We start from the raw sequence: 25,303 nt of genomic DNA on the forward strand, positions 1-25,303 counted from the left end.
GACTTTTCAGAGGCCTCTGACATTGTCCCACACCCTAAACTTATGCACAAGCTCAGGCACGTACCCAGGATTCTTTTTCGCGGGGGGGGGGGGGAGGGGGGGGGGCAACCCAAGGTAACTTTTCTATGCAGATGAGGGGGGTACATTTACTAATACAAATGTGATTAACGCCCACCATTCGCCATAAAAATGCGTAAACCCACAAAAGAGACATGAAATAAGGTGTATTTTACACATACGCCTGTGCGATACACCTCTCCTTTACTTGGCAAACAAAGAACCCCGTCAAATGGACTCGTGCTGGAAAGAAGCGCAGAAAGAACACTGCCACGAACAAGTAAAGAAGAAAACGTGTAAAATAAAGATTACTTTCCTAGAATAGAACTTAAAAAACACAGCAGTTGGCAACAAAGGAACACGGACAGCGCGGAGTTAGGTTATTCCGTCTTCCAATCACAGAAGCAACCAAAATCGTCGTCATACGGCCTTTTCAATATGGCGTCGTATTTGATACCTCCGGAGCGTCGGCTGTTCTTGAAGAATCTTTACATCGGCAGAAGCAGTGAGGTGTAGAACAGACATGGACAAAATGTATGGAGCCTTCAAAAGCCTGCGGTGCAGTTCATTTCACTGCTACACCCGTTTTACTCATGAAACTTCACTGCCAACTGAAGTGAAATTTGACAATATAGTGCATAGTTGCAGCGAAGCAAGCACTTTATTTCAGTTCAATAAAGAATTAGGCGTTCTCCATTCCACTATAATAGGCGGGGGAAAAGGTATAAAATTACTGGCTAATAATTTTATTTTTGTAGTTACCGCCTTCTTTGGGTAACAGAAAAACATTTGAAGTACGAATTATTTGCATCCTCGTGGAGGAACAGTGGCTGGCGGTTATGAGGGCGTAGGCGGGGCTTCATGGGAGACTTAAGTTGTATCCGACTATAGAAGCGTTGTTTGAATTAGCTCTGGAATAATTACGCAAATATATATTTGCGAAACAGTCACAGTTCTTTTGGATCTCTCGTTTACTGCTCTAACAAGTGCCACAACCGACTCGTATTGTTATTTGGGAAGCTACGTAACGATGTCTGGCCGGCAATCGCGTCCAACCACGCATGGCGCAGGAAGCTGCGATTGTAGACGTACTGTGCCCACTGCAGAAGGTTAGAAAAACACCTATATAAGCGCAGCAGAGAAGTGGCTACGTTAGGCGGCTCTAATGATAACTGTAGAAGCGTCATTCAGAACACACGGAATTGTCCTCCACTTCCGGCGGCGTTTTCTCTGTTTCCTTTTTTAAATAAAGATATGTTGATCCATAAATATTTTCATAAATTAAGGCTGAATTTGTTAATTTTCGCTTTTTCTTCCTGTTTGGCTGTTGTCTCGGCCCTCTCCCTTAGCAGATCGCTTAATTTCTCAACTCCTTGAGACTCTTCTTTCCAATTGCCAATTTTGCACGAAAGGTGCTGTGCAGTGAGGCAAAAACCAGACGACCTAACGGATGACAGTCATATTGCCTATGAGTTTAAGGGTTATTGCACGGTTTTATGATGGGCACTGTCTCGCATTATTTTATTTTCCACCTTATCTAACCCATATCACGGGTATATGGCTCCGAGAAGCTGTCAGCGTCGCGGCGAGCCGTCACTTGAGGAACTAATAAAACAAAAAGAAAAGTTAAACGCAGTTGGCATTTTCTCTGGCCGCAACTCGTTCCACCTGCGTACAGACCAGCTGACCATGAACTGAATCTCTTTCCTGGTCCCTGGATCAGTCTAGACGAAGAAGGTTGAACTAACGAAGCAAGAACGATGCGTGTGACCGTTGAATAGACGGTGACAACTTAATGCATCTCGAGTTAATCGCGTGGGCACCGAATTGATGAGGAAACTGTCCTTCACATCCCACGAGACGCCGATAACTACAGCCATCCAAAAGGAGTGAAAAAGGCAACAAAATGTTGACCGCCGAATAGCTGTCAAGTCTCAACATTGATTTGGCGGCGCTTTAGCACTGTGTGCCAGAAGTGGTGGCGTGGGCGGGGAGGGGTATGCGTCTTCATTTCGGGGGGGGGGGGGGGGCGCCCCCCCCCCGGGCCCTCCCTTGGGTACGTGCCTGCACAAGCTGTTCGCTATACTAAAAAATGCATCTTTCGTTGGCTGGATATCGGACTTTCTTTCCCAGCGTTCGCAATATGTATGTTTCAACTCTACTAACTCAGCCTTGATACCTGTTTCATCGGGCGTTCCCCAAGGCTCAGTGCTGGGTCCTCTTTTATTACTACTTTATAATATTCATTTCGCCCTTCAGACCTCAGTTAAAATACGCCTTTTTGCAGATGATTGCGTTTTATATCATGCAATGAAATCTCCTACTGATCATGTTGTCCTTAACAATTATATTGCTTACTTCCATAACTGGTCCAAAGCATTGAAAATGAATAACAACTTCTCCAAAACTGTATTCATGTCCTTTACACGACGCTCATGCCGTTCCTTCTTTACCTATGCCTTTAACAATATTACTTAAAATAGGGTCTTCAAATTCAAACATCTAGCTATCCTACTAAGACACAATTTGTGATGGTCGAAACACATCTATGTCCCCTGTAACAAGGCCCTTAAAAGACTACGTTACTTGCATCGTACTCTACGTCTTAACCCTCAAGAAACTAAACTTCTAACATATAAAACCATAATTCGCCCCATTCTCGAATATGGCTGCGTTGTATAAAATCCATACACACACTGTGACGTGAAAAAAGTTGAATCAATGCAAAAAAAATGGCAGTGCGTTTTGTTTGTAGGAGATATGACAAGTAATTTTCACCGTCTCTCTTCCCCTACTTGGTCTCGCTCCTCTTGCAGAGCTTGCCAAACTTGAATGCCTAAAATTCCTTCATCAGCTAAGTCGGACTGAGCCTGTATGCTTTGGCCTGCTACTCTGTACAGGAAGAAAAGCAAAGTGGAGAAAATAGAGTAATGAAAGATGATGAAGACGAAGGGTGCATGTATACAATAACCACGTAGTACAGTGCTTTCCTCAAAGCGTTGACACTAGACCACATGCTGTTCAAATAGTCTAAAGCAACTTTTGTAGCTGTTGTTCCTACTTTGCGGTCACACATTGCAGACAAAATAGCACTTTCACACAACGTTTGCCTTCCATTGTCTGATAGCACGAAATCCAACATCTGCCGCTGTGACGCGTAGACAGGGCAGTCACAGAACAGATGTTTGAGAGTCTCAGACACGTTTCAGTCCATAGTTGGTGCTCTGCGCACGCCTATAAGATGTGCATAATACGACGCCCAGGCGAATCCAGTTATGCATGCTTGCTTGGTATTGCTTGACTTCTGCCGGGAGGGGAAATGTCCTTCCAAAGTCTATTCCTGCAGGCGCCTCTGCCGATGGTCAGGCTGATGCAGATGCCCGAATTTCTCACTGTTGTAACAGTTCACAGAAGGGCCAAGTTATTCTTAAACACGGCGGATCTTGAAACCAAAGCGGAATAATTCAGGCACTGGCTTGGCTTGTTGCCGCAGGATTGTATGTAGCGCTATTGAACCTCTTCGCGATCTCGCCGGATTCGCGATGCTAGAGACGAGCCAACTGAAAGCGGAAACAAAAGATACAGAATCCAGCCATCGTAAACGCAATCGTATGAGGTGCTAAAAGGTGGCGTTCTGAGGACGCCGTATTTTTTTTATTTCATTTTTCTTGTTTTTGCTCTTTGATTAAAATTTCAGCGAGCACGTGGCCACATAGCGGTTCTGCCGGTCACAAGACCGTCTTCCTATATGCAAGTTAAAATTTTTGCGCGTCATTGTGCATATAATGCAATGAAGGGCTCCCACTTCAACTTCGTTATTAAGTGATTTTATTCTATATGACTGACAAGAACTCCCACTGACTTGCACAGACCCCTAGATTCCAAACAATAACAGATAAATATCCACCCTAGTAATCTTGCGTATGCCGACGGAATGTTGTCATCGTGGCGATTCGGCCTTTTCTGCAGCCTGGATAGCAAGACCCCGAGATACTGTCTGAAATGCAGATTCTCTCGGCGATAACGAATTCTTTGTGCAAGAAGGCTAATATCATGATTAGAGGCTGAAATGCAAAAACGCCCGAGTGTTTTGCATTAGGTGCACGTTAGAGAACCCCAGGTGGTCAAAACGTCACCCACTAAAGCGTACCTCATATTCGTACTGTAATTCTGACGCGTGAAACCCTCGATTTTCATTAACTTCAATTACGAGTTCGCCTGAAGTATCGTTATCTTGAGCCCGCAAGATTTAGCAGGTTTAAGTTCATGACTTGCTGTACGAACGCCGATGCGACTTATAGTAGGCTAACCACAATTAGTGCAGCAAACGGGTAGCGCCAAAGAAAATTATGCGCAAAGTGCCATGTCCCGATCGTGTTCCCTAGAATGCAACCGACCAGCAGTCATTTCATTCTAAGCGTGACTGCAGTTCGACCAAATTCGTAGTACAGTCAAAATAAAACATGTTTGTCACACGCAACCAGTGCCCTACGAGCTGCAACACGTTTCCGTAACAGCATGCGTGCGAATTAGCGTGAGAACGAGGGGGAATTGCATTCGACGCGGTAATATTCTTGAACGGTGCACCGGTAGATTCATTTTATGCGCTCACTGTCTTTAGAATAGAAGTCTCGAAAACTGCAAATTATCCAGTTTACAATTCTGAGACATAGCAATCAAGAAAAACGATGTCAGAATATTGTTATGGTGGAAAACTGCCATTTAATGTGTACGAAGCGCCTTGAGTATATGCGGCACATCTAATGTGCCACATCTAATGCGGACAAAATACGTTGAGCATACGCGGCTCTGAAAGATACCACTAATTAGCGAATGTGATTTTTGCGAAATACTTGTAAACATTCTGGTAAACTGACATGAACAGCATACTTATGTCTATAGCAAATTTGCGCATTTAAGTGATCCAGTTTAGATCAACAACACATCCAGATGAAATGAATGATAGGCTGCTCTCCCCCAAAGCGCACATGAATATTTATAGCCCCCATTTTAGCTGCAGCTTTTGAAGGTATATAATGGTATTTCATTTTAAAGAACGATAGAATAAACCATTCAGTCTGAAGGCTTGAGAGTACACGACGGTGAAAATCGTAATTAGAAATTAATCGACTTGCTATACTACAGTTATTTACTACTTGAGTGAACACCTGACAACGCAATTTTGATGCAGCTTAATGTGCGGATTTAGGTAGAAGTGGAAAACTGTCAAATAACGCGCTAGTGTGTAGGTCGGACCGGGACCGTGAGAAAAACGCCGATTGTGACAGCCTGCTTGGAAAGGCGGCCAGGTAGAAACCCAAATAACTGCACGCGATCTTCTGCGACAAAAATATATCATTAGACTCACCTGTCCATCTATCCGAAACTATCGCGCACACTCAATTTGGGCTGCCGCTCAGCGTTGGCACAAGGTTTCGGTTGCCCGCCGTGATAGCTTAGTGGCTACGGCATCGAGCTGCTGATCTCGAGGTGGTAGGTACGATAGCACCGTTATTCAAGAACGTTCGCGTACTTAGATTCAGGAGCACGTTAACGACCCCAGGGAGCCTCCACCTACGGCATGCCTCAAAACTTGAGCGTGGTTCTGGCACGTAATACCCTTGGATTTATTTTTAGGGTTTCCTGTTTTTTTTTTTTTGTTAACGTGGTTAAAGGCGTTATGTTTTGTATGTGGGCTCATGACTTAGGGAAGTTACCGCAAGAAAATACGGGGCTTGAAGCAAGGGACAACGTGAAGCGGCAGTGACAACTGATGATTTAATGAAACCATCGCCAAGTATATATAGATCAGACCCACGTGGGCACCCAAAAAGCAACGTAAAAACTAATAAAAACACAGAGCGACCTTAAACACGAGTGTGATACAAAAACTGAGATAAACGCTGACAGACTGAGGCGCCGAACACGTGTGTATCGCATGGAAAGAAACAAAAATTCGTTCTGCGAAACCGCAATGACCATGCTAAAAGCGTCGCATGGCCACTGCCTCTACAATCTCTCTTTCCAGCTGGCCATTTTTTCTGCCGATAATCTCAGTATTTGAAAACAAACGAGAGCAGCCCAAGCAACTACGGTTTCCTGTGCCTTGGAGCACAGGTTCAAAGAAGCATTGCTGCCCTTCGATTCATCTCATCCAAAGCTTATAAAGTGGGATATAGCCTCATCATGTTTTAGAGAAGCGCTTTTGAAATCATGTCACCACAAACACCTTTCTGGTTTTGAACTTCAAGTGGGACGTCAGGAAAAGGCGGGTTTTCCGAGCTTTCTTTTGCTTTTTGTTGCCGAATTATTGCTTCTCAGGCATCAGATAAAGGATAAAGATACATTAATTTCTAACGAACGGGCTAGTAGGAAGAATTTTACAGCTCTTGTCTGCATACATAAGGTTTCCCATAATCTTCAAAAAGATTTCTGGTAAATATGGGGTTGATGTTTTCCTTTAAGCACCTTGTAAAGTTTCGAAGTTGTGCAGCATCGTGGAAAGGAGGAAGCACGGGCTTGACCTCCTGTGAAATCAAGCATACAAATTCGTATGTACCTTGAAAGACACGTGTCATATATAAACTTCCACTAAAATTAGGGAGATACTACACTGGACAAACCAGGAGGTACGTTAACATTCGCGTGCGTGAGCATGCACGTTCCCTAGGGGCTGCTGGACGGTCGAACATGGCTGTGCATTGCCGTAGTTTCTTGGGCTCCTTTTTCTTGAATTGTAGCGCGAAGTGACACATACAGAGACAAGAAGCAGATAGAACGAGCGCTAACTCTCAACTAAACCTTTTATTGAAGCTATCAACATATATATAGGTGATTGCAAAGACCGCAGTATATGAACATGACAAGGTCTAAAGACATCAGTCATCAGCGGCAGGTGTATTAATATCCCACTAAAAGAACACAAACAATCACTTAACTACCATAGTGCTTCAAATCTAGCGCCGCATTGTTTCAATTGCGGTTGTAAACCAGTGTTTGAAGACACGAAGATTCTTTCCAGACTTAAATGACAAACCACACGGGAAATAAGCGAGGCATTTCACATTAAAAGATTAGGAGAGATTTGCGTTAGCCACGCATCATTGTCTGTGTTAGAATGCGAATTTCAATGTTATCTTAGCACGTGTGTTAAATCTAACGTAATGTCTCTTTGTTGTTTGCTTTATGGCTTCCCTACCTCTTCATATGTGTAACTGATGTCTTTAGACCTTGTCGTGTTCATATGCTGTGGTATTTGCAATCTACTATATATGTGTTGATATTTTCAATAAAAGATTTAGTTGAGAGTTAGCGCTCGTCCTGTCTGCTTGTAGTCTCTGCCTTTGTCACTTCTCGCTACAATACAAGATCATGTTACCGTACCAACTCGCCCCACTTTCTATCCTTTTGCTCGCCTTTGCTTTCAAAGACTGTGATTACCGGCAGAAAAAATGGCCAGCTGGAAAGGGAGGTTGTAAAGGCAGTGGCCATGCGACGCTTTAAGGATGGTGATTGCGTTAGCTCGCCGTCAGTTGCGATTTCTTAGAAGGAACTTTTGTTTATTTCTATGTGATGCACATGTGTTCGGTGCCTCAGTCTGTCAGCGTTTATCTCAGTTTTTGTATCGCACCCTTGTTTAAGGTCGCTCGGTGTTTTTATTGGTTTTTATGTTGCTTTTCGGGTGCACACGTGTGTCTGATATATATGAGCTTGGCGCTCGTTTCATTAAATCATCAATTGTCAGTACCGCTTAGTGTTGTCTCTTCCTTCAAGTCCCGTGTTTTCTTGCGGTAACTTCCCAAAATCATGAATAACCAACTGGCCTACACCAACACTCTACTATGTAGGCTCAGTTCAGCCTATAGCGCTGCTTTTTTGCGTTTGCTTCATGTTTTCACTTCTTGAAATACGTATAGACGCCACGACTGGAAATACAGCGCAACGACACATGTATGGTAAACGGTGATGCACACCTTTCAGGAAGGTAAAATGACAGACCGAAGTCAGTGTATGTATGTGTTATTTAAGTGAAGGCTGTGTGACCATTTCGGGCGCTATATATCTAACAACCGTGTAAAGCAGAGACACGTGCCTAAATGTCTATTTTATACTTATATCTGGATAACTATTAGCACAGATATCTTCTAGATTCTTCTACAAAACTATTTCTAGCCAACTCAACAAGATGTCAGCTGAAGAAAGCTCAACAAGACGTCTTTTAGGCATCCTTCGCAGGACGTCCTTTGCACGTACACAAAAAGACGTTTGTAGCCGTCTTGAACACTTGTAGACGTTTTAGTACATTTTGGCTGGTCCAAGACGGCTTTAACACGTCTTTTGCTCATTGCGAATGTGGGTAAAACAGATATCTATGTTCCTTTTTAGAAATCCTACCTTTTATGTGGCAAGTTTCCTCAACCAGCCCAGCCGATGGCGCTGCTATTGAAATTTAAAATCAAGATAATTGGACCAGAAAAAGGAAACTGCTGACATATACTGAGCGTTTAGATATATTTAAGGACAATATTACCATGGTGATCTTATGTCTAAAATGTTGAATTATCCTGTCACGTGCCAAAACGAAACTTAACTGCGAGTATTATGTTTGGCTCGCTTACATGTGCGCTGGTAAACGTTTATTGTACGAGAATGCAGTGTTCCTTAGAGGTTCGAGAAAATGCCCATCAAGGCGAAGCTAAACTAAGAATTAAATTATTGGCTTTACATGCCAACACTACGTTCCTATTGTGAGGCGCGCCGTAGTGAGGGACTTCGGATTAATTTTGACCACCTGGGGTTCTTAAATGTATACCTAAATCTAAATACACGGCTATTTTTTGCATTTCGGCCGCATCGAAAGGTGGCCGGCGGGGCTGGGACTTGATTCCGCGACCTCGTGCTCAGCAGCCCAACACTAAAGCCACTGAGCAACCACGGCAAGGCAGGCGCAGACTGTTTTAAAAGAATGTATTAAGCATTCATGCAAGCGGACTAAATGTTGACGTTCTCACAATGATAATTTCTCCAGTACATGAGGAAAGATACTTGATTGATTATCAAGCCAATGGCCCGCCGAACTCTAGAAGCTCACAAAACTTTCAAAAGCTCTAAAATATTAACAGATATTGAATAAATATTTATTTTCAACTGGGCATGCTTCGCTAGCGATATTTAGTAGTAACAGCTAGAGTCGTTGCCACTATGAACAAACTATGGTTGCGGCGTTCATCAAAAGCAATTGGAAAGGAAGTGCTCTCGCATCAGCGTGACGGAATTTTTCTTACTTCATCGCAAGTGATTCAGTTGGTAGGTGGTGTTCACGACCCATCAAATGGGGGAGGAGGAAAAGGAAGGAAGGCAAGAAAGGTGGGGAGGTCAGGCAGACGCACGTCCGGTTTGCTACCTTACGCAGGGGAAGAGGTTTCAAGGAAGGAAAGAAAGGAGAGGGAGCGAAAAAGTACTATCGGTGTGAATACGTGTGGGTGTCTATAACTTCATGCCTATAAGCGGTCATTGAAGCCAATCGCTCTCATGAAACGTAGCAGTGCCCGCGTCGCTTTGTAAGCCTGCGTCCCGTGGGGCCATGGTCCGAGAATCTTAGTCACCGAAAATGGTCAGTTATCTAATCGCGGTCATAGAGATTACAAAACCACAACACGTGTTCGATCGTCTCTTCACAGTTGCACGAGTCACAGATCGGCGCGTCGGACATTCCCATAAGGAATGATTAAGCTTTCGTAAAAGCGACCCCTAAGTAGAGGCGGCACACTAAAGTTGCATCAAAGCGGGAGAAGTTCTATGGAATCTGCAGCTTCAGTGTAGGGTCCAACCGGTGGACACGGCAGTTGGAGAAAATCAGAGTGTTCCACAAACTTGGTTTGAGCAAGTAAACGAAGACTCCTCGTAGCATCTGTCCTTGATAAGGGTATAAGAAGCGCCAGGGTTTTTTTAGGGGCTGACTGGGCGGCATCATCAGAAAGGTCATTTCCGGCGATACCATAGGTCCCCGGAAGCCATAGGAAGGTGATGTCATGTGCGTTCATGAGGGCTTGATGGAGAACCTCTCTGCTCTCAAAACACCAGTTTTTTGTGAGTCTTGCGTCGTAAGGCTGACTGCAGACTCTGAAGGGCTGCCTTGGAGTCACAAAAAACGACCTACTTTCGAGGTTTGGCTTGCGCCATGTAATTAACAGCGGCACATAGAGCGGAAAATTCTGCTGCCGTAGAGGTCGGTATATGGGACCCTTCGAACGTATTTTTGACTTGTAAGGGCGGGATGATAACAGCAACTGTGGGGCTGGTCGCTCAGGCAGATCCATCGGTATAAATGTGCATTCTTTGTTCATATGCCTTGTTCAGTAGTGATAGTGCAAACTGACGTAGATCCACTGTTGAATGACGGGTCTTGGCGATTCCTGGAATCGTGACACGTACTTGTGGCTATCGTAGGTACCAGAGGGGTAACAGCGGTATTGCTTCCGGTGTAAAGCCAGACGGAAGGTAGCCTTGATGTGTCGCAACAAGTTTGGAAAACGTGGCTTGAGGTCTTTGTCCAGCAAAACAGCAATATAATGACATGGTACGCGACACAGATGTCGAATGTGTGCTCTAAGGCTGTCAATCGTTATTATATTGGAACCAAGTAGTCTCTAGTAATAATGATTGTTGCGCGATTTGAAGCACACTGTGGTAGCCCAAGACATGTCTGTAGAGCTTGGCCTTGCAGACTTTCGAGGGTTTGAATGCTTGTTTTACATGTGTTCGCCAAAACCGGCACGCTGTAGCGTCAAAAGCCCAGAAACAGTGCTCTCTACAGTTGCGGCATGCAATATATCGATGTGCCCCAGGTTTTTTATGCACACGAACCTCTGTATATGTATAATCGAATGGAGTTCCCAAATACGCAGGCATGAAGGGTGGATTGGTTCCAGGCACGTACCCAAGGGGGGGGGGGGGGCCGCCCCCCCCCTGATATTAACCGACATATCCCCCCCATATCCAATCAAGGCACCACTCCTCACACATTCCTAAGGTATCGACAAATCAATCTACTCGGCGGCCAACATTTTGCTGCATTTTACAGGGAAAGCAGTGTATGACTAACTTCCGTAGTTTTTTTCGGCGTCCATTAACAGAAAAAATCATGATGTGGGGGGGCCGATCCTGGTGATAGTGCAAAAAGGGTCCAAGATAAATGGCACATACCCCTGTGGACTCGGGAACTTATAACGCGCCCTTCGGAATCTTCGGGACGGGCACAGATATGGGGAGTGCTTAACGCCTGCTTCACCCCCGCCACGGGTGGGCTCGGTATTGGAATAGATTCGGGATCGGCCTACGTATGAGGAGTTCTTAATTCCTGCTTCATCTCCACCGCGGGTCGGCCCGGCATTGCACTACCTTCGGGATGGACCCACGCGTGGGGAGCGCTTAACGCCTGCTTCCCCCCCGCCGCAGGTGGGCCCGGTATTGCAATATCTTCAGGATCGCGACGTATGACGAGTTAACGCCTGTTTCACCTCCACCGTGGGTCGGCCCGGCATTGCACCACTTTCGGGATTGGCCCACGTATGCAGGGTTCTTAACGCCTGCTTCACCTCGGCCGCGGGTCGGCCCGATATTGCACTATCTTCAGGCCGACCCGCAGCGGATGTGAAACAATTTGCTTTTCGTTTGAGAGCTTTGACTGTCGTCAGCTTTCGCTGCCATTCCATCTTCACGGATTGGAATAGTTGTCAATTTTTTCATTCTTTTTGGGTGGCGGTAGTAATTGGCATCTCCTGGGAGGTGAAGGCCAGTATCGTCATCGATTCGGCGCCCACGCGATTAACTCAAAATGAATTCAGTTGTCACCATCTATTGCAGCAGGCAAGGCGTAGTTGATTGTTTTAATTATAAAATCTTATTTTATTTATAATGCCCAACACAATTTTTATGTCACCATCTATTCAACGATCACGCGCATCCCTGTTGCTTCGTTAGTTCAACCTTCTTTGTTTAGACTGATCCAGCGCCAGGAAAGGGATTCGCTTCATAGTCGGTTGGTCTGCATGCTCGTGTAACGAGTTGTGGCCGGAGAAACCGCCAGTTGCGTTTAACTTTTCCTTTTGCTTCATTATTTCCTCGAGTGACAGCTCGCGACGACTCTGGCAGATCCTCGGAACCATATATCCGCGACATGGATTAGATAAGGTGGAAAATAAGATATTGCGAAACAGCGTCAATCATCAGACCCTGCAATAACCCTTAAACCCATAAGCAATGTGACTGTCACTCGTTACCTCGTCTGGTTTTTCACTGATTGTACAGCAGTGTTCGTGCAAAATTGGCAACTGGAAACAAGAGTCGCAAGGAGATGAGAAATTAAGCGATCTACTAAGCGAGAAAGCCAAGGCAACAGCCAAACAGGGAGGAAAAGCGAAAATTGTTTGTGAGAGTATTTATGGATCACCATCTTCTTATTTAAAAAAGGAAGTAGAGAAAACGCCGCCGGAACTGGATAATAATTCCGTGTGTTTTGAATGACGCCTCTACAGTTATCAATCGAGCCGCCTGACGTGGCCATTTCCCTGCTATGCTAATGACGGGGGGGGGGGGGGGGGGGGGGGGGGGGGTTCTAACCTTCCGCGGTCTGCGCAGTACGTCTAGAACCGCAGCGTACTGCGCTCTACGCAGTTGTGCGGGACTGGTGACCACGAATCGTTACGCAACTTCCCAAATAACACGAGTCGGTTTTGCTACTTGGTAGAACAGTAAACGAGGGATGCAAAAGAACTGTGACCGTACCGCAAATATACACATCTCTAAAGTTCTTCCAGAGCTAATTCAAAAGATGTTACTAGAAATCTTTATTTTGCGCTTTCTCTTCTTAACTTGTTCTTGGCAAGGTTCTCCCTGCGCATCTTTCATGCGCGAGTCCATTTGATGTGGTTCTTTTGTTGCCAAGTAAAGAAGAGGTGTATCTCACAGGCGTACCTGGGAGGTGCATGTCATTTCAATTCTCTTTTGCGGCTTTATGCGTCTTTATGGCAAATGGTGGACATCATTCACATTTGTACTAGTAAAAGTACCCTCCACCTCATTTGCATAGAAAAGCTACCTTGAGTTGCCCCCCTCCCCCGAAAAAAAAAATCCTGCGTACGTGCCTGATTGGTTCTAATCGAGGATGGTGCTGGTATTACTTTGGAAATCGGCTGAAATCATCAATTCTAAAGCGGTAACTCCCTTTATATTCGCCAAGCCAAATCTAGTATGAGGCATCACTCCAACGACAACCGTCCAAAATGCTTCGTAACCGCGTATTGCTGACTTCGCGAAATCGAGCATATGCGGATGAGAAAGCAAAGCTAAAGAAAACATAACAATACAGAGCCACTTGAATAGTAAGAGCCCTGCTGTTATTCCGCAGTCTGTGATTTACATAAAGAAAGTGCAGCAGATCAATCCATCGATTTGGAATGCATATGCAGCGAAGCTTTGTGCGAGTGCATAGAGCCGTCGAAACACGGGTACACATGTTCACGCACGCGCGCACGCACACAAGCGCGGGCGCACACAAATTAGACAGAGACATTTCTCCAGCGGAGTTGCCGACGACTAGCTAGTGAAACAGACGCCTTGAACGCATCATGGTTTCTGAGACAGCGCGTGCATAGGTACGTATAGCGCAGTTTGAATCGAACGCATCGCGGTTTCTAAGGCAGCATGCCTATGCGTACTTGGCGCAATTCGAATCAATTCTATCCGGTAGAAGGGTGTACTTCCTCACTGCCGTGCAGCCGCGTATGTGCGGAGGCTGGTTTTCCGGTTCTTCTTGTTTCCCGCCCCTGCCCGACCCGCGTTCTCTCCCCTGGCGGCCGTGCGTGGGCGAACGTCTCCGCGAATAGGAACGCGCCCCGTGTGCCTCGAAACCCAGCGATGTTCGCAAAGAATAGCTTCGCTTTTAAAAGTATGTTCGCGTTTGTACGTCCACACTGACAATGAGAGTGCACTAAGCGCAGATTATATCGCACTGTCTGGATTCCCACGCATAGCGTGATGGCACTCCTTCAAACCATATCGCTGTCATTCGTGGAAATCGCGGATCAGTGAGGTGGTTTCATTTATCTTATAGGGATAAAGTTGAAATAAGATCGCTTTGTGGGCATTTATATTTCGTGACGCGTTCTCGGGCGGTGCATGTTTATTCCCGACACCAACCGATCAGATTCATTTTCAGTGGAAACATACAAATTAAAATTCTCCTGTAGCAGATAGCGTAATTGATTCTTTCGCACTCGCTGGATTGGCTGACATATATCTTCAATGCAGAAATTACGTTCAACAATATTTTTTACCTAGTATTAGGTGATTAAGAAGGTTTCACTAATTGCATCTGGTACAATTTGCTTTAGAAAAAACTGTCGCAATTACGGGATTGAGGCCATGCCATAATGTACGCATATTTTCATAGCAGAAGCATGGATGAACAAAACTTAGAGGCCACAACAATATAATATGCATTGCAAAAAGTGTGACAGAAATTGTGTAGGCTCTAGGCTTAGATGCTTATGGTCTATGTTAATGGCAAAGTGTCTCGTGTGGCCAGTTGCACGGCAGTTTTGCGTGTAGTCGCGGGCTTCTTTCACGCTTGGCAGAACACTTTTATGTAGCACCTATTTAGCAACAAAGACCTTTATCGGGAGTTTCTCATGTTGTTCTATCATTTTCTCATTAACACATTTCATCTAATTATAATATTTAAGAAGTTGATTAATTGCCTCGACCAATAATCTAATTAGGCGGAATCAAAACACAATAATTTCAGTATCTTGAAGCGACTGCAAACGACATTAGCTTGGTTCAGTCCATCTACGTAGGATTTGCATATCTTTAGTATTTGGTCCTTTTGTGCTTCTTGAGCACGACGGGCTTGTGTGAACGTCTGTGACTATTAGTGCAATTACTATTAGACCACACGCGTCAGCGAACTCACCGCTAATTTCCTTATTCCCTTCCCTCCTGTCTCTTCCTGTCATCTTTGTTTTCCCTTTTCCCATTCCCCCCGTGTAGTGTAGCCAACCGGACGGTATTCTGGTTAACCTTCCGGCCTTCCGCCTTTCTCTTTCCTTTCTTTCCTTAATGTTTGGCCCAAGTTAAGTGAAACAGCCTGCATCTGTACATATATATATATATATATATATATTTCAAGGTGCTGCGTATCAAGCGCCATACCTGTATTTTTGCGAACATTCTTACAGGCGTTGCCTATGCGGAGACGAAGGCGGTGACCTCTGTATTGCGGTGCCTTCAAGACTCAGCGAATACGACGCTTGTGTTCGGTACATACCCGTTCGATAAAGAGTGAGCTGCCAACTGGAAGCATGCATATTGAACAATACATACGTGTCTCAAGCAATGTTGCTTCCAGCATGGTAACAACTCGTCTACGCCTGTTCTGCTTTGCCATAAGCTATTCGTTGCTTTTCCTGATAGTCTGGCATTTCTATATGAGTTCCATCTGGGAAACAGCATTCGATGTAAGTGATGCCATTGTAAGCTTCGCATTTACCGTGCTTTCTTTTCACGCTGTCTAGAAAATTTTAAGAGTTCGGGGAAGTACCCGTAAAAGTATATCGCAAGTCTTTCTCTTTCAGGCTGCCACACCAAAGCGTTCTCGGGTCGTTAAAATGCTGAGGCGTTCTGGCGAAGCATTATTTTCCACGAAGGACGTGAAACCAGCACGCAGCGATTCAGATGTTTTCCGACAAGGCCTTATCTATAGATCTGTGTCAAACAAATCGGCAACCCCACTTTGCCCTTTGATACCTCCAAATCTCGGTAAGCATGCCTGCCAATTCTGCATTGCGAAAGACGCGGATTTTTCTACGCAAGTTTTCTTTGTTACAGCCCACTGACAATGGCGATATGGTAATCTTGGTTGCATGTCTAGGCTCTGAAGTTTATATAATTAGCATGACTATATATATATATATATATATATATATATATATATATATATATATATATATATATAATATATATATATATATATATATATATATATATATATATATATATATATATATATATATTTGCCGACCTATGAAAGAAAAACTATGCTAATTTGTTTCTGACCTTATAGGCTATCTGCCTGTATCTACGTCCATGTGTCGAAATGTCGATGTTGGCCTGCGGCAATGCTTACTAAGTATTGTTTCTGTAGCTTTGGTAAAAACTTATTTAGAAAACGTTTGCAACTTGTCTAACCCATTGGATAAAAGTCTTCTGCTTCTACGTGACAGAAACCAATCCCACGCTTGTTCATGGATTGCTGCAGAAGCCAGAGGGACGGAAACTGGATGTCAGCTGTAGTAGCACGTCATTCGACGTGACACGTTAATTGGATCGGTGCGATACGTTTGCTGTTGCTGCACGGCGCTTGTGCTTCTTCAAGGAAAGCAAATGTTTGTGTCACACACTTGCATTTATGAATTGTGAAACTACCACTCGCCGCTGTGCCATCAGCCTCTAGCATCACACATCCAGAGGGACCACATCGCAGAAGTTGTTTCTGCCATTCACCGTACATTCAGCCAATGCAATGTTTACTTCCTCGCCTACCAATGGCCATGGCAGCGCGCTCTAGCGGTCATCTGCGCCATGAAGCGAAGCATAATAGGGCCATTAAAACCAGTGAAAAAACGGGCAAGCAAGGAGATGGACATAATGAGAAGGAAAGCGTTCAGAAAATGCTCAAGCACCTGGTAGAGTCAATGCGGGGGATTCGCTGTGGTCTCTATAATCCGGTCTAAAGGACCCTATAAAAGTTTTTCTTCCATCTATCCATCCATCCATAATCCGGCCGATAAAGGTGTCCTGCAGCTTCTCGCCGTACTGAAGCCTTTTATCGCAGCTCTTCCCATCCTCTAAAGTTTTTGCTTGGCGCCTCTGCTGCTCACGCAGGGGAGGCCACGCGCCAGCTTCATTTTAGCGCCATTGTCTCAAGGTTTATTAACGCGAAGCTTTCTTTGCCTTTTCCTCCGACTTTCCCACTGCTGCTGCGGCTGATGTGACTGCTACTGTCCGGCACACAGCGTTGGGGGTGGTTCAGAGCGTGTATACACATAGAAGGAGCGTGGCAAATTAAAACAGGCGCGAGGAACTCGTTTGGACCGCACCGCGTCGAATGTGCACAATACCCTCTGGAGCTTCCGGGTCGTCGCCACTTTACCCTCTTGACAGCTGTAACTATCCGTAAAGCACCGCAAGCGCTTACTTTTCTACTAACCTGTAAGTTCAGGGGAAAGCTAGACAGATCTGAAGAGAAGAGAGAGAAGGCAGAGAATTGTAGAACCGACGCAGTCTTGCCACTCTTAGCTCGCAGTTCCCATACAAATACAAGAGCGGCGGGGGGCGATAGGGAAAAGGTTACGTGGGAAGGCAAATGAACGCTGGATGAACTTAAGTTCCGGGTACGGTACGGTGCGTTTCTGCTGTTTCTGAAAAATAATACAATGTAATATGTCTAGCGGACAAATTACACAGGGCGTGCAGAACCAGAGCTGCATTAATTAAAGCGCACCGCGGGGTCTAGGCGACACGACGGAAGCGGTCGCACGTGAAGTAAACACTTTTGTGCCCGCCGCGATAGCTTTGCGGCTGTGGCATTGCTTGAGGTCGTGGATTTGACCGAGGTAGCCGCATTTCGGCGGGGCGAAATTAAAATTGTTCGCGCACTTTGATTTAGAGACACGTTAAAAAACACCACGGTGCCAAAATTAATCTGGAGTGTGCCACCACGGCCTGCCTCATAATCGGATTGTGGTTTTGGCATGTATACGGCCCCATAATCCAGTTAAAGTTTAATGCTACTGCCATGATGCGACGTGCCATGTGAGGCAATGACAATACTCAACCATCTCAGACGTTATAAAATATGGCGCACAAGAACGCCTCAAGCAACACCTCAACCTTTGTGTTTTGTGTGCTACGCAGACAAACAGCAGTGCTGCACGCAAGGTAACGCTTAACATCAACTCACCACGCTTGTATTGGACAAAACGTTGAAGAGATTAAACATTTGCCGTCAACATCACCAATAATTATCGTCAATCAAAGCAAACAGCACAGGAAGCTTCGCTTACTTTGATTCCCATAGTGCGTTGGATCTGCATAATTTTTTTTCAACTAGTGACTACAGACATGATATGGAGCCCGGCAGGGGTTTCATGGATGACAATTCTGAATGTTTATCATTAGAATATTGAACTTGCTTTCACCGCTGTGCCACCCTCTTTCTATGTCATCATCATCCCTCATCACACCTTTATGTACCCGTTTCCCCTCCACCTGCGCACAATAGCACCCTAGAGTGCGCTAGCTCAGGCCGACCTCTCTGCCTTCTTTCAAATAAATTCTCTCTCTCTCTCTACATACTCGCCTGTAAGTCATGCAGAAAGTAGAAAAACGGGGATGGCACATTAAAGATGTGTCGCTAAGATACCTCGGTGAGTTCTTTTTCATTGTCAGAATTAGAAATATGGTCCTGGCACCAAGACGTGGTACCACGTACTCAATTTCATGCGAGAAACTTGTCACTGTATCGCGAAACAACATAAAAATGGTAGAACAAACACATTAAAAACCGCCTTACATATCCCTGAAGCACGACATGTCACATCAAATAGAGCTTAATATGGCACGGACACTTTAAGTATACATTCCAGAAGCACGAAATATCACAAGGTTAATATTGCAAAGATTGTTTCAGAACCGCTATCCACTCAATGCAATGTATAAGTTGTATGTGCGTACAATATGAATATAGTCAGACAAAGCATTCACGCACACCTTAGTCTTGTATTTATTGATAATGGGACCTATTTTTGCAAATTTTTAGAGCATCAAATGATTTTAATAGAGAGCAGCTGTTGGTCACCGTCGCAACGGCTACGTTGTGCCCATTAGAATTCAATCATGCGTCATCAATTTGGAAAATTTTTTTACTGCACCATTCTTGACAAATAGTCTGTTTATCTACCCTTCTACATTCGCAGTGAGGGTTTACAGCATGGCCGATGAATTACAGAAACTGTTTTGTTTTAGCTGGTACCCGATTGCAGTAATCTGGCAGCAACTGCGTACTGCGCAGCCGCGCGCGTTCGCGCGGGCCGTATCTTGAAAGTGATACGTGGAGCGACATTACTTGCAATTGCCAGAACAGCCCCCCCCCAAAAAAAAAAAATATTGATACACCGCAAATAGCCGAGAAAGTTTCCTAAAGGTAGCAGTGGGAGACTTGGCTCACCAGCGAGGATCGGGAGATGCAGCTAGCGCTCCTCGACCAGGCACAGAGGACTTCTCAAGCCTGTGGAGCCCTGGATTAGGGGCTCCACCCATTCGCTTTCGACACCAATTTCTGTTTAATTAAGGTTTCGATATATATCGAAAGCGATCTGCGTTAGTGGCAGAGTCTAGATGCGAGAAATTATACGATACCAACGGAAGTTATACGATACCTTTTTTTGTCACTGTCCCAATCGTATTAGTGTGACTTCCGTGACTTTCACGGGAAATTCCTTTTGAATGAAACCTGACTGCAATGCACGTGTTAGAGTGTCACATCTATGGGCATACATATTTGAGGACATGGTTTTAGAGTATACCACTTGAAAGTACTCACTACGTATGTCGCGTTGTTTCTCTTGTCCACGTCTGTTAAGCGCCATTTACATGCTTGCAACGCTAAAGCGACTGGCTTAACTAGATTTGTTAAGGTATGTATGTATATCTATCAACAGATTATAGGATTTATATGTTTACTTAATATATGTTAAGTTATTTGTCAATATGTTAAGTTCGCTAAAATTGGCTGTTTGAAGCTGCAGCTGCCGTTTTCTGAAAATTGATCGTGATATTCTAGAAAATAATTTTAATATCATTCTTTAGGTTTAAAATATGCAATCTAAAAATTATCTTAAGGTGATCCTGGTGAAAAGCACCCGTGAGCTCTTATCCGGAAAACTGCAGGTGTCGTAGTTGCGTGAATGCTTATCCATGCATTGTCAAGCCCACACAAAAATCAATTCGTAAGGCCAAAAGCGTATTTTTAACGCCACATTCGCACTTTGCCTTAGCCCAATACTTTTACATACGCAAAATTGAATTAGCAGAGCAGGTTCTACAGGGAATTCACCAAGATTCTCGAGGAAAGAAAGAACCAACTCTTTAGGCTTCCTACTTCGGTATTTCCTACTGGGTATACGACGAACGTATAAACTTGAACAGAGCACCCGGTGAACCACGTTCAGCAACGTAGCTCTTACAGAAAGCAGAGGAACAAGAGGGATGGTTCGTGGAGGCAGCATTAGATATTTTTTATGTGTGCTCTTCGCAGAAAAGTAAAGTTCAATCTGTGAATCCCCGAGAACGCAGGTGGCCAGCGCTTGTCTTTAACGTGAACGCTATGAGCAATAGAATATCGGCGCCATGAAGTATGTTCGAGCGTCATGCTTTATTTGGCAAGGCGCAGGATGACGCACATAAGGGTGTACGACCTGAGAGAGAACAGATGATCTTGCTTTCGCAATGCGAGCTTCTAAAACGACTACGTCACCGCGACTTTCTGCCAGCAGCATGTAAAAATGACCAAGGGCGCTGGCAAATGCTGACGCTCCTCTCGTGCACCATGCCTCAGTGCCTAGCCATGCACAGCACTAATCAAAAAGTGGTGCCTAGTCGTCGATTCACGTGCGCCCCTTTTTTACTTATTTGCGCTTGGTCTGTTCCTGCCGAGCTTTCCCTTAAATGTCGCGTTTTGTAAGTAAAATCCCAATTGCGCGCGAAATTTCAAAGTGGTAAGAAATAAATGCGGAAGTGCTTGCGGTTAAGTCTTAATCTGAATATTCTAATACAAGAAACGGAGAATGCTGACGAACGTCAGATTTTATTCCTATGATGCTGAAGTCAAAACTCCAGTCTTTCCCCCCATAATACGCGCCATTTACGGGAGGGTTGTGGAAATGTGATGAGCATTGTTTCGGGGCTTGGCGACGAATGGGTGTAAACATTCGTAGGTACGCGCGAGAAATCTTCTTCGAGACAAAAAGAATGTACAGCACAACTCATGTCACGATGAATGTCGGCCGCATTGCGAATGGCAATCGAGGAATGCAGTGACAGACCATAGTCCTGCAGTCACATTTATTTAACACGTGTAGTGGTAATTCTGCGACTTTCGTTGCTTCGGCTATATGCCCCATACACAGGTATCGTCCTACATTGCTATGGTATTGGCTTGCCAAGGCCACCCATGAGTATAGAGGTATGACGCCGACGCTGTGACGAACGAATGAAGAAGATAGAATGATAGTGATGGAAAGACAAAGGTGTCATGACCATGAGGCGCGAGACCCAAGTTATTTCTTTAGCGGCTAGCTGATGGAGCTTGCCGAACAAGTCGTTCAGTTTTTCTTTGCATAGGTTCCAGCTGGTGAGATTGTGCTGAAGCGTATCGTACCAGACGCGTGCGTTTCCCTTAATATAAAATATCACATTTGCCAGCATAAGTGTATCGTCCCACCTGTTCTGTTCGCTGACACGCTAGTAACATGAAATCCAATCCTCAACGTCCACATCATCTGTGCCACAGAAGGTGCCTGCATGGATCTTTTGGAAGCGATAACAGATGGTGCAGACGGCTGTGGCGCGATAAGTTCCGGCGTGGTGGGTGTTTCAGTGGCCATCGCCGAGGGAACAAAGCGGCGATCGCTTCGGAGTTCCCTGCTAGGGTGATGGTGATGAACATCTAGCGTACCCAGCACCTCCACCAGAAATGTTGCACAAAAAATGTACATTTACAAATATTTACAAGTAAGGCAAACAGCACTGGAGTCACAGCAGCCAACATGGCGAGGAGCAACCTCTAGGTCTTCTTCACCGATGCCAGCCTAATGAGACAGCCTTCTGTCTCGCGACAATATGATCATTGCACTTTGCAATAATTTATTTAATAAAATATATGAGTCTGAGGATTTTCTCACTATGTCGTTGACCGCTAGCAAGTTTTCGATGATACGTGAGAGGCCCACAAAAATGTTTGCTGTATTTTTGTAAATGCCTAATATAACGACCTGTGTAAATTTTAAAAAAGATGTGTCCGTGTCACCTATTCGATTACACTCTCCACAGTATGTCTCTCAACAATTATACGTTTTATTTCTTATGGATTTCTTGCATTTTTTACAAAATCTGCATCGTAATTTTCAGTATCAAACTTAAACAACCAAGGCCATCGCCATCAGCAAAATAGCTGCGAATATATTTCGTCTGCATTACCCATGTTTTCTGTTGTTCTTTCTCTTTATATAATTATCTTCGTCATGATTATGTGCTTATTCTGCGGCACTAAGTTGCGTTATTTTCCTATGGTACTATGCTCTTTTGGAGCAGAGGCTCCTTTGGACGAAAGCGCGCCTCTGTACTTTTTTAATGTTGTTTCCTGATTTGCTTCCTTTCAATTTATTTCTTTTACTCAGTAGGTCACCTGCCGATAAAGAGGCGTGTCCCATCGCTGGATATGATGCACGAGGCCTTTCCTCACGTGACGGCTGGTGGTCGGTTCACTCCCAAAGAGTGCACCCCAAGACACCGAGTAGCGATCCTCGTTCCTTACCGGGACCGCGCAAAGCACCTCAAGTTGTTCATCTTCAACATTCATCGGTTTATGTCTCGGCAGCAGGTCGAGTACGGCGTCTACATAATCGAGCAAGTGAGTTCAGGTCTGGCTCCGTAAAGCAAAGCTAATGCTTTTTCACATATCTACAATAGAACATTTCGGAGGAAATAATATTTCACATTAATAATTCACACTGTTTACACGAATAAATCCATAAAGGCCGAATTATCTCTAATAGTGCTGACAGTATCATTCTACAAGACCTTAGCGGAGTTTTGTCCTGGTGCGCAAAATAAAGCATGCGACTCAATCCCAATAAATGCAAGATAATGCGTGTTTCACGTCGCACCAATTCTGATTTTATAATTTGCTCATTAACGGCTGTGTCTTGGAAAATATCTCAAGTTATAAATAATTAACCGATAATATTATGACTATTTCTTTGGCAAACTCATGTCAACTGCATTATTAAGCAACGTCAGTCGGTCACTTGAGTATTAAGTAGAAGTGTTTATAAGTCCGCCTTCCTGACTTAAGCTTCTTCTCTATAAAACCATTATTCAATAAAAGCTCGAGTACGCCGCACCTGTTCGGGATCCCGGTGCTTACAGACTCGTAAATGTTTTGGAATCCGTCCGAAGTTGCTTCGCATGATTCATTTATTCAGATTATTCGTGCTCACATTGTGTGCCATCTATTAAAGCAATTTTACGCCTACGAACACTTTATTCACACCAAAAGCTTTTCCCGTATTCTTCTAAATTCATAGGATGTATCATAATGCCCAACTAAAACATCCGCTTTCTTCAGAACCACCCTATATATCGGACAGGACAAATCACCAAGATAATGTACGTGTACTTCTCTCCCTCACAGTTATTTTTTGGCTCTTTTGTTCCCAATACGCCCACATAATAAACACATAATAAAATACCTGCCTGCACCGGTGGCCGAACTGACTGATGTACTTGCATTTAAGGCTGCTGTTGAAGATTACTTGCTCCTTTTTTGAGAAGTTCCATTGTAATTTTTACCCTGTAACGTTTGTTTCCCACTCCCTTCTGTAACACCATTGGGCCTTGAAGGTATGCTTAATAAATAAATAAATAAATAAATAAATAAATAAATAAATAAATAAATAAACGTAAGCTCCCGGAAACAATAATGGTTGGCCAAAAACACACCTCGTCCCTTTTCTCGTCCTCGCCACTGCAGCAGCTTCATCTTTATTCACAAAATGATTGGCTATTAACCGGTATAACATGACTCCATGAGCGCCCAAGTGGTGACGAGGCAAAAGAGGCAAAGCTATATCAGCCAATGCCAGGCACCTTACAAACGATTCAGTGCCTTTCTGCGAATTTTGAGAGGGTGCTCGTCGGTTCAGGCTCTCGATCCGCTGCCGCATTCTCGACGCGTACAGAATTCACGCTGCCCCACACATGCTGTGTAGCGAGAGAAATGAAACATCCGTGTCGCTCAGTGGAGCAGTGAGCGGGCACCTTATGTCGAGGCCACCTCTGTTGGCGAAATTATGTACATTCATTCCTTGGGTACGTCCTACTCCATTTGTAGTACAACAGTTGTTTATAATTGACTACGCGGTTCGAACAGACTGTCGGGAGGATCGACGGGGAAAATGCAGGAGGAAACGGACGTCTAAGAGAAATCTAAGTAGCCTAGAGATTATTAATGTCTGTTAATGACCTATTAATTATATAAATTTGCTTTTTTTAAAGACTATACAGCCCAAAGCCAGTCATTTTTGTCAGGAGTACCAGACCTTGCGGCATTCAATAAGAGTGCTGTTGTAGAGGTATATTTAACATTTTCAGGCAGATACGTCAGCGTTTAACCGTGCCAAGCTCTTCAATATAGGCTTCGTCGAGTCGACAGCGCTCTACGACTACCAATGCTTCGTGTTCCATGACGTCGACTTGTTGCCGATTGACGACCGCAACTTGTACACATGCCCAACGCAACCAAGGCACATGTGCGTCACAATAGACGGAATATCGGGGTGAGTGAATTATTAAAAATTCATTTTGTTTTATCTTCCACGTTGTGGCAATATATGATATCTTTAGAAGTTTGTTGTTTATAAGGCCATCAAACGTGAGGTTTAATTATTCGCTATAGTGCCCAAACTTTCAAGACCTATTTTCACCAATAGCTGAGCATAAGTAACAAAATGATGTGGGGGTAATCATTTTTCTCAGTTGACAAGCACGAAAATGTAGAACCAGTTCTCTATTAGAGTTTATGTCGCACTTGTGTTGGCGTTGCTATGAGTCTAAGGAGAAAGCCAGGCTCCACTCTATTGGGTCACTTGCGTCTGCTGTCAGGGGGTCTGAAAAGAGGTAGCTTCCCTACGCTATCGCGTCGTCAGGCGAAGTTAGCTATAAGCAAACCCATGCCGTCGTCCGTCATTCCTACCGAATTGCCTGCTGGGGCAGCGAACACGGGGACGGAGTGGTTTACGTATTTACAGTTTCAGAGGTTGCTGTAGAACATAGATCTTTATAGAATTAGAGCGTGTACTGCATTTGCTGAAATATGAGGAACCACATTTGCAAGTTATGGGGTTCT

At 44.4% G+C, this 25,303-nt stretch overlaps 1 protein-coding gene across 13 annotated transcripts in view; it reads left to right on the plus strand.

The window, feature by feature from the left end:
- Positions 1-25,303, plus strand: part of LOC142575875 (beta-1,4-N-acetylgalactosaminyltransferase bre-4-like) — a 132,445-nt gene that overhangs the window by 72,802 nt on the left and 34,340 nt on the right. For 7 of the 13 annotated variants that reach the window (XM_075685619.1, XM_075685620.1, XM_075685616.1 and 4 more), the window contains 4 exons: positions 15,297-15,575; positions 15,693-15,876; positions 22,575-22,807; positions 24,550-24,734. In XM_075685619.1, the coding sequence (XP_075541734.1) occupies positions 15,420-15,575; positions 15,693-15,876; positions 22,575-22,807; positions 24,550-24,734 (758 nt within the window). In that variant the 5' untranslated portion in view covers positions 15,297-15,419. Of the gene's footprint in view, positions 1-6,522; positions 6,687-13,586; positions 13,713-15,296; positions 15,576-15,692; positions 15,877-22,574; positions 22,808-24,549; positions 24,735-25,303 lie in introns of those variants that run through there. The other 6 variants (XM_075685617.1, XM_075685623.1, XM_075685621.1 and 3 more) reach the window with 6 other exon arrangements.

This window comes from Dermacentor variabilis, chromosome 3 (genome assembly GCF_050947875.1).
Source record: "Dermacentor variabilis isolate Ectoservices chromosome 3, ASM5094787v1, whole genome shotgun sequence".
Lineage (NCBI taxonomy): Eukaryota > Metazoa > Arthropoda > Arachnida > Ixodida > Ixodidae > Dermacentor > Dermacentor variabilis.